Below are 10,821 nucleotides of genomic sequence, written 5' to 3'. Positions count from 1 at the left end.
CCCAAAATCGTGTATTATAGCCTTCAATTTTGGACAATTTTTTACTTTTATTGACTCGAAAACAAAAATTTCCGAGATGCTTCCCATGGACCCTATTACATCCCGTGAGTCCATTTGGGTGGGTAAAACCATCATATACACCTTCAAACTGTCAATTTACCCGTTTACAATTTGCACCGATTTCATAAACTAGAGGCTATCACGAACATTTATGGAAACATATAATGATCGTATATGGTTCCAAACGACATTATATGATCCAAGGATGTATCCCCTTTTATCTCGAGACTTTTCGACACCGGGTCCTGAAACCTCCGAAATTGGCCAAAAAACGTGTATTATAGCCTTCAATTTTCCCACTTTTTGACTTTTTTTTTACCCAGAAACAAAAATTGCCGTGAAGCTTCCTATAAACCCTAATACCCTCCGGGAGTCCAATTGGGTGAGAGGTCCCATCCAATTTGCCTTTAAGCATCCAATTTACCAATTTGTGTTAATTGATAATGGAATATGAGATGTGATGTGACACTTAGATTACAAACATGAATAATACTATGATGATTCTATAAAATTATAATTACTCTCCATATTACTGTTGTCACCAAAATTTTGTTAATTATTAGGTGTCAGATCTATGTTAATAAGGAGATAATATCAAAACATATAAGATATTTATCTTCAGAATCTCATAGACTATTTTCTTTTACTCTACGAAACTCTATATAAAAAGAGTCGTTTATAGGGTTCAAGAAGGCTCAGATGGAACAAGTCGCAAATACCCTATCTTTTTTCGGTCGTGGTTTCTAGTTTTAAGGAGGCTCAGATGAAACAAGTCATAAAGACCCCATCTCCTCCCTACTATCAAATATTGTACGTACATAACATGGATTAAGCCGACAAGACCCCATACTACAAACAAATATAAAAAATCTAACCCTTTGGAAATAAGAATCAAGAAATCTACGAGAATTGTTTGAATTTTTATGGTTTACAAGTACGTCTATAAATTGACACATCAATCAACACACATATGAATAGTAATATGGTTAATAATAGTTACATCTATATAACATGTGTTCTTTTCCAATTCCAAGCCATAGTGTGAAGCCACGTCACATCAATATTATGGCTACATGACACCAATATTTTCCTTGTATGAGATTATAATACTCTTATGACATTAGTATCGTCAAGTCCTATCATATTATGACATCACATCATTATAAATATAATTATATAATATGACATCATTATACTTATATGCATACCATCATTAGATTCATATGACACCATTACTGTTAAGTCACATTACTTCAATATACTTTTATGACATCATTATATTCATATGACATCAATATTGTCAAGTAATATCAATTCCATCATTATATATTCGTATGACATTATTATTGTCAAGTATTATCACTTCGATCATTAGATTCATATGACTTCATTATTGACGATTCACATCACTTTAATATACTTTTATGACATTATTATATTAACGACATCATTATTGTCAAGTAATATCACTTCAATATACTTTTGTGACATCATTATATTCCAAAATTTCAAAATAAAACATAACTCATACTTGGTAATTTAAAGACATCTTTATAGCTGTGTTATGGTTTCAAACCACCTTATATGACCCTGAGAGTAACCCCACGTATTCAGTTCAGTTTTTGAAAAAATGTAAAAATGACCCGTAATCGTGTATTATAGCCTTCAATTTTGGACAATTTTTTCACTTTTATTGACTCGAAAACAAAAATTGCCGAGATGCTTCCCATGGACCCTATTACATCCCGGGAGTCCATTTGGGTGGGTAAAACCATCATATATACCTTCAAATTGTCAATTTACCCGTTTACAATTAGCACCGATTTCATAAACTAGAGGCTATCACGGACATTTATGGAAAACATATAATGATCATATATGGTTCCAAACGACATTATATGACCCAGGGATGTATCCCCTTTTATCTCGAGACTTTTCGACACCGGATCGCGAAACCTCCGAAATTGGCCAAAAAGCGTGTATTATAGCCTTCAGTTTTCCCAATTTTTGACTTTTTTTTGACACAAAAACAAAAATTTCCGTGAAGCTTCCTATAAACCCTAATACCCTCCGGGAGTCCAATTGGGTGGGTGGTACCATCCAATTTGCCTTTAAGCATCCAATTTACCAGTTTGTGTTAATTGATAATGGAATATGAGATGTGACGTGACACTTAGATTACAAACATGAATAGTACTATGATGATTCCATAAAATTATAATTACTCTCCATAGTACTGTTGTCACTGAAATTTTGTTAATTATTAGGTGTTAGCTATATTGACAAGGTAAAGTCGTATCCCCTAATCAAAAACAATACCTAAGTCCTCTAACTAAAGTAGATAGGGAAGTAGGGTCGATCTCCACAGGGAAACTAGTCTTTTTACTCCTAATTAAATATTATAATCTAAATTATTTAAGTAACCAATATTTATGAATGAATAAGAAACTAAACTAAAAAAAGTAGGAATAAGGAGAAAATAATATATAAAGGATCTAGGGCATAGGTTCACCAATAAATAATACTCCAGGGTAAAACATAGTAATCAATCATTGACATTGCATAAATAACATGATTAACAGGCTCTCGCAATTTATTAACCAACATAGATCTAACAGGCTCTCGCAATTTACTAGATCTAAGTTCTTATTGAAAATAGCCTTTATTATCAAATTAACATCTGCTCGATTCATCAATTTAATATTGTTATACTTTTACAAGCCGCAATTGTAAAACATTAAAACAATCCAATAAGAAATTATCATGCAATACCAACAATCATTAATAGTCAATCATCAATGCATCAATTAACCAGATTGTAAAGGGCTCTCGCTACTTATTACAATCACACAATTAATTTATCGGTATTAAACCTCATCTCTCGAATCTTGACTTAACCATTTATAAATTAACTTGCCTATTGAAACTAGACCTAAACATTAATTCTCATCTCTCGATTCTTGAATCAATATTGTCAAACTCATGCATAAAAGATAGGCCTAATCTAGTCACAGAGCATTAAATCAGTCAATAGGAAATTAATCTAGCATTGATAATCAACAACAATAATTTACCCCTTCATATTATTTATTACATCCCCATAAACCCTAGAAATTAAACTATTCACACATAATTAAATATAAACTAAGAAAAGCAATAAAATAAATCATGATCAAAAGAATAAAATAAATAACTAAGATTAAGGGAAGAGAAATCGTTACCAAAATAAATCTGGAATTAATCAAAGAAATAATAACAAAGGTTTAGAGAGAGAGTTTAGAGAGAGAAATCTAAGTAGAGAGAGAAAAACTAAGAGAAAGGATTAAGAGAAGAAGAAGAAGTGCTAAACTCGTATTACGGAGGAGTATTTATACTCCGTACAAGAATCCTAAACTAAAACAAATTAAAACGACTCTAATCGTCTCCTAAATATACACGCGCCCGATCGGGCGAGGCACCGCCCGATCGGGCGCGCCTTTTTTCACCTCTAATAGCAATCTCGCGCTCGGCCGGGCGCGTCACCGGGCGCCAGCCTTTTTGGCCGGGCGGATCATTTGGGCCACTATTTGGACTTCGATTGGGCTCCAATTCTTCGGACCAATCTGGGTTTCCTCTTTGGGTCTTGAATACTCGGTCCAAACGCCCCGGTATCACCTCTACCGAGCCCTTAATCACCGGTTCGATGTCTCTAACCGGCCCTGGGCTATAAACTCTGGTCGTGCTTTTCCAATGCTCGTGATTGCTCCTAAATATCTCGGGAAAATACTCCAAAAGCATAAATCCCTGCAAAAGTCAACCAAATCTACGAAAACACTAGAAAACACCAATTAGTAATAAAAGTGGCTCTAAAGAGCCAAAAACACTACTAATTATGACCAAGGGACGGGGGTAAAATACTATATAAAATGGACACATCATATATGTTAATAAGGAGATAATATCAAAACATATAAGATATTTATCTTCTGAATCTCTTAGATTATTATTTTTTACTCTACGACACTCTATATAAAAAGAGTCGTTTATAGGGTTCAAGCCTTCAAGGGGGCTCAGATGGAACAAGTCGCAAATACCCTATATTTTTCCGGTCGTCGTTTCTAGTTTTAAGGAGGCTCAGATGGAACAAGCCATAAAGACCCCATCTCCTCCCTACTACCAAACATTGTAGGTACATAGCATGGATTAAGCCAACAAGACCCCGTACTATAAACAAATATCAAAACTCTAACCCTTTGGAGAGGGGAATCAAGAGATCTACGAGAATTGTTTAAATTTTTATGGTTTACAAGTACGTCTATCAATTGACACATCAATCAACACACATATGAATAGTAATATGGTTATTCATAATTACATCATATATAACGTTTGTTCATTTCCAATTCCAAGCCATAGTGTGAAGCCACATCACACAAATATTATGGCTACTTAACACCAATATTTTCCTTGAATGAGATTATTATACTCTTATGACATTACTATATATTGTCAAGTCCTATCCCATTATGACATCACATCATTATAAATATTGTTATATAATATGACATCATTATACTTATATGCATTCCATCATTAGATTCATATGACACCATTACTGTTAAGTCACATTACTTCAATATACTTTTATGACATCATTATTGTCAAGTAATATCACTTCCATCATTATATATTCATATGACATTATTATTGTCAAGTATTATCACTTCGATCATTAGATTCATATGACTTCATTATTGACAAGTCACATAACTCTAATATACTTTTATGACATCATTATATTAATGACATTATTATTGTCAAGTAATATCACTTCAATATACTTTTATGACATCATTATATTAATGACATCATTATTGTCAAGTAATATCACTTCAATATATTTTTGTGACATCATTATATTCCAAAATTTCAAAATAAAACATAACTCATTCTTTGTACTTTATAGACATCTTTATAGTTGTGTTATAGTTTCAAACCACCTTATATGACCCCAGGAGTAACCCCACGCATTCACTTCAGTTTTTGAAAAAATGTCAAAAATGAACCGAAATCGTGTATTATAACCTTCAATTTTCGACAATTTTTCACTTTTATTGACCCGATAACAAAATTTGTCGAGATGCTTCTCATGGACCCTAATACATCCCGAGAGTCCATTTGGGTGGGTAAAACCATCCAATATACCTTCAAACTGTCAATTTACCCGTTTACAATTTGCACCGATTTCATAAACTAGAGGCTATCACGAACATTTATGGGAATATATAATGATCATATATGGTTCTAAACGACATTATATGACCCAGAGATGTATCCCATTTTATCTCAAGAATTTTCGACACCGGGTCCTGAAACCTCCGAAATTGGCCAAAAAGTGTGTATTATAGCCTTCAATTTTCCCAATTTTTGTCTTTTTTTTTGCCCAGATACAAAAATTACCGAGAAGCTTCCTATAAACCTTAATACTCTCCGGGAGTCCAATTCGGTGGGTGGTACCATCCAATTTGTCTTTAAGCATCTAATTTACTAGTTTTCGTACACACCTGCTGTATTTGCTATAGGCTTCCACATGGACTTTATGTAGTCAACTTATGGTTGTGTATGGGTCCAAATAACATCATATGACCTCCGGATGCATTCCGTAAAATTCCGTGAATTTCTTACACCGGGTCCATACAGCTACTAAATTGCTCCTTGTTCATGTATTATAGCCTTCAAATTTGGCTTCCGTATATCATTTTTTCACTCGACAAAATTATTCATCCAAGTACTTCCACGGGTTCCTAAAGGGCGTTGGGATTCATATATAGTGTCCGGAACCATCTTATTCATCCTTAATCATCATGTTTTAGGCGAAGTCCACGTACCCTGGCCTCTAATGAAAAAAATATTTGTTTGTATGCCTTGTCCTTAAAGTGCACATGTCTTGTGCACATGCCACACGCCCCCAGCACCATCTAACATCCCAACACTTAGGTTTTGTGACTTATCTTAATCTCGTACTTAGCAATTTTTAGCATAGAAGAAGCAATGTTAACCTCGTTTTTCAAAATATAAATGTGTTTAGGGAATAGGGTGGGGAGGGGGGGAATCGAAGCGACATAGGGATGAATCTTAATGGACCGTGGCAATAAGGCCACTATGCCACTTACAATACCCTGTCGCATATTTAAGTCATCTGCAAAGGATTCAACCCGCCGCTCGATAGGAATTGTACTTCTAGGCGGCTCTCACGACGCATCCGCCACTTAAGCTTTGCCTACGACACGTCGACACGTGCCCTTGGGGACCGAAGCCCCTATTATAGGATGACAATCAGTCGACAAGCGCATGCGTCACTTCTTGTCCGAATTCGACTTAGAGGTGTTCGGTCATAATCCAGCACACGGAAGCTTCGCGCCACTAGCTTTTTAACCAAGCGCGATAACTTATTTTGTGAATCAACGGTTCCTCTCGTACTAGGTTTAATTACCATTGTGAGATTGTCATCAGTAGGGTAAAACTAATCTGTCTCACGACAGTCTAAACCCAGCTCACGTCCCCTATTACTTTACCCAATATCTTTTAAAATTTCGCGCATGGAGAAATGAAGCATATATTTAAAAACGAAGGAAGTATTTTTTTTTTTTTTTTTTTTTTTTTTTTTTGTGACGGGTTAAGGTTCTTCACTAGAATATACCATGAAAATATTTCAGCACTAAAACTGAAATATATATAAAAAAATAAAAAAAAACAAACAAAAACAAAACTAGGTATTCTAAACCATGCTTTACGCTTCAAGTTTCCAACTACATAGCTTGTGTGTGGAGAATGTATTTCATTATGTCATCTTTCTAGCATTTCAAGATGTCACATCATCACTCAAACAATGTTAGTCAATACGCCACATCACCCAAGAAACCAATATTACTCCATATGGTTAAGGAGAATTGAACCCTCAACCTCTTATAACTAAATTGACTATTTAACCATCTAAGAAAAATAGCAACTATGTTAGTAAAATGTAAAGAAAATTATATATGTGCAATTGTGCAAACCACAAGGTTAAAAAAAAAAAAAAAAAAAAAAAAAAAAAAAAAAAAAAAAAAACCTCTGAGAAATACTCATTTTTTGTGGTTTAATAATGACAATTTCAATTTTGAGAAACTTTTTTAAAAAATTACCTATTGCACGTCTACATTAGTAACGGCTACTCACTAGTATTTAGAAAAATTAATGGTCAAATTAGTATTTCGTCATGCGTGTTTGGTCAAATTATAACACTTATTAAAACACAGAGGGGGGAACTTGGTGCTAGATTACTTTTTCATGTTATTTGATTGTTTTTTTATATTCTTACACTTGTTTTTTTTTTTTTTTTTTTTTTTTTTTTTTTTTTTTTTTGGGCCTTTGGCTCTATGTAGGATGTAGTTTACATGTTATTAAAGGTGTTGCTATTAGTGCTAGCTACATAAAACTTAGGATATTAATCCAACTCTTGGTAGTATTGTCAATTAAATTAGTATGGTCTTGTGCCTATTCGGATATTGAATGCTAAGCAGCAAGCACTGAACTGCTTCAAGCCTTCGATGTTTTAACTCACCAATTCAAGACTCGATGGCTGCTGAAAATAACAGAAAACACAGCCAAGTTCATGTAATTTTAGGATTTTAAAAATCCCAACTAAACCAACAGTGATGAAGACATGAAATACCACAATCTGAAATTCTGCTCTAGAACATGTTGGAAAGTGATGTACAGTGTTATACTGACTACTGAGCATATGCTTTAGTTGATGCCTACACCTTTGTCTGATGGCAAATTGCAGATATATTGTTAGTAATTTGATGCCTATGTTATACCAAGATGCAAACTTATACATTAGCTTAGATAGATAGATAGATAGATAGATGCACAACCATCGCGCACATTACAGTCATACACAGTTCATTTGTATTTTACACCTTAAACTTCCTAATTTTTTATATACCAAAGAACAAGTTGGATCGCTGGAAGCAAAAACAAGCAAGATCCATATTTACTGCCAAAATAAGTCATGTTGCCCAAGACATCATCCTTTGCGAAATCAGGATTTGCTTCCGCTGCTTAGCCCTGCTCAAAAATCCATTATTATTATACTTGTGTTTAACTCAAAGATATTTATGTAATCTAGAGTACAGTAGGAAGAACTAAAATAAGATCTGTTGAAGGGAAGATTACTACTTACTGTAGCATTTCATGATAGGCCACTTTCCACACTCAAGGAGCCGAAAACAGATGCTATCTTGAGGTCTGAAACAATTAGCAGCCTGGAATTGTTTCCACCCTCCCCTAATATAGGCCTGGCCATCATATTTTCTGTAATTCAGCTGTACTTTCCAAGCATTACCTTCTCTATTAATGAGCTTCATGTCACAGCATCTATATTCTAGACCACTCGATCTAACAAATTTTTTAGGAAGATACTGCATAAGTTACAATGCTTATCAGTAAACCAATAATTTAGCATACATCTTACTACTTGATCTTAGTTATTGATATCATCAGTAGTTGCTAATCAATGGATGAATGACACACTCTGCACGAGTCCAAACATAATTTTGCAGATACATAGGGGTGGGATTGGAGTGGACTCTTTATCCTACTTCGTGTGCATGGCTTATGCTTTTCCGTGGCTAATTTTAGGGCTTGTGGACGGAAGTGACAGGCCAGCAACCATGGGAGAGTGAATAAGCTCTAAATATATTGGGATGTCAAGTCTATAAGCTGTTACATATCGTATTGGTATCCTTACAAGAGTGACCTGCAGGCTATTTTCATACTATATTGGAACTGTCTTTTTACAATTAATTGCAGTTACGTATCTGTTCTACATAGTTCAACCGAGACACAACAGTACAACACTACAAGAATCTGATGGAGTAGGTAGTAGCCAAGGTTGAGTCCCTTAAGAGAGACATATGCAGGCAATACAGCTTACAAGTGGCTGTTCTATTCCAACCTTAACATTATGGCATCAGTCCAATTATGTCTAACCTCTAACAAAAATCCTATGCAGGAGTGCTGGACAGACTTGAGGAATCGAGGATGTTTTATTAGGTACACGTTACTTGTACAATTACAAAGACACTCATATAGACTAAATCGATTCAACATATATGCTGCAAGCTTGTCAGGAACTCCTAGCTGATCCTAATCTTTGATGTTTAATCTAATCTCAAACTACCCTCCTTATTGAACAAATTCATAGGAGTTCAAGATACTCACATCCTCATCGAGCAAACTTCTAAAAAGCCCTTTACTTCAACAAAATTCACTGCTGAAAAGAGGCTAAGTAGTACAAGTGTACAACTAGCACTATGTAAAAATACCTCCATTAAGTTGAGTCAAGGGAAGAGCCACAAGTTTTCTACCATTGAGGTTCAAAGTACACAATATAATCAACAATACCAACAGCAATTACTGACTAACAAATGGCTAAGAGCAATAGGAATTTTAAAAGAAAGACTTACAACAATGGTAGATTTAAAGGCAAATGATGTGAGAGTAATCCGGCAGCTCAATTGTCGTCCTTGGACAGACGAGTTGTCATGTACTCGAGCTTCTGATGATCTTTTGCCAGTCATTTCGTCATTATAGTTAAGTTTGGACACACAAGTACTCTCTGTCTTTAATCCTATTGAAATTGAATAAATAATCATGCAAACAAAGGTCAACTTTGAGTAGTCTTAGGATAGACTCGTACTTAGTTCATCTTACTTAAATTACTAGAACTAGATTTTAATACGAAAAATGATGACAGAAAAGAACAGACCAGTAAAATAGCGCTGACAGTAAGTGACAGGATCAAAGACAGAGACTTGGAAGATCAAGTTAAGTTGATGAGAAAACACCACAAAGTCACCCACTTTTAAACCATGGTGGTGGCAGAATTCCTTCCAACCATCCTTAAAAAGACGACCGCCTTCGAGTTTGACAAACCAATGACAGCCAGGCTCATCATCCGTCGTTAGCACCACACTTGGCATACTCTCCATTGATTTCACCTTCAACTCCTTCTCCAAGAGCTTCACAAATGCCATTGGAATTGACTGTGCATGAAAAATAAAAAATAACATGATTGACATTAATTATACTAAAACCAAAAGAAATTAGCAATGTTTTCTTTTTTTTTAAGAAGAAGAAAAAAAAAAGAAAAGGGTTAAAAAGAGACAAACAAAAGAGGAGAGGAAACCAGAGAGGAGAGGCTGCATAAAATGAGCATTGTGGATGAGTTTGGAAGAGCTTTCCATCATTACAATTTTAAGCTCAAACTAATTACTCACTTTTAGAGACGATGTAGTAACTAGTAAGTGGGTTTCAAGTTTCTAGTTTGTTCTTCTTGGGACATTGGGAGTTGGGATGCGCGGGAAAAACCCTTTGATATGACGTCATCATGTCTGATTTTACTTTTATTACTTGAATTACTTCCAGTTCCAGGCTTTCAGCTTCCTTTGTGTCCGATTTGTTTATATCTTTGGACACTTTGACATGGACCATATTCTATAATCTATATGACACACCCCATTTTGCCTTTTCATACGCTATCTCAGTTTTTTTATACTGCAAGAGAGGGTGTGTCAGTGTGCGTGTGACTAGACCCGACGGCCCTTTAATTTTTTACCAGACCCGACGACCCAACCCGTTATTTGTGGGCTTTGAACAAAAGTTTTTGACCCAAAACCATTTTACCTTAAATATATGGGTCAAACCAGACCCGACCAGGTCTACCCGCGCTTGCGA

The 10,821-nt window shown here is 35.0% G+C and overlaps 1 protein-coding gene across 1 annotated transcript; it reads right to left on the bottom strand.

Moving 5' to 3' along the window:
* Positions 1-9,812: 9,812 nt before the first annotated feature.
* LOC110720665 (B3 domain-containing protein REM9-like) lies at positions 9,813-10,412 on the bottom strand. The gene is made up of 2 exons (XM_021899719.1): positions 10,215-10,412; positions 9,813-10,160 (listed from the first exon to the last, which is right to left on the bottom strand). The coding sequence occupies exons 1-2, from the start codon at positions 10,332-10,334 to the stop codon at positions 9,813-9,815; spliced, it is 468 nt and encodes a 155-aa protein (XP_021755411.1). The 5' UTR covers positions 10,335-10,412.
* Positions 10,413-10,821: the final 409 nt, after the last annotated feature.

Source organism: Chenopodium quinoa, unplaced genomic scaffold (assembly GCF_001683475.1).
Source record: "Chenopodium quinoa cultivar QQ74 unplaced genomic scaffold, ASM168347v1, whole genome shotgun sequence".
NCBI classification, from domain to species: domain Eukaryota; kingdom Viridiplantae; phylum Streptophyta; class Magnoliopsida; order Caryophyllales; family Amaranthaceae; genus Chenopodium; species Chenopodium quinoa.
Note: the sequence above shows the minus strand (reverse complement) of the source record. Positions and strands in the feature narration are given on the sequence as shown.

What these genes read in the sequence shown, in the direction of transcription:
- LOC110720665 (XM_021899719.1), bottom strand. Translation starts at nt 10,334, where the DNA reads ATGATGGAAAGCTCTTCCAAACTCATCCACAATGCTCATTTTATGCAG. An exon ending in TCTTTTTTTTTTCTTCTTCT is followed by an intron (nt 10,161 to 10,214) that starts TAAAAAAAAAGA and finishes TAATTAATGTCA; the next exon opens with ATCATGTTATTTTTTATTTT.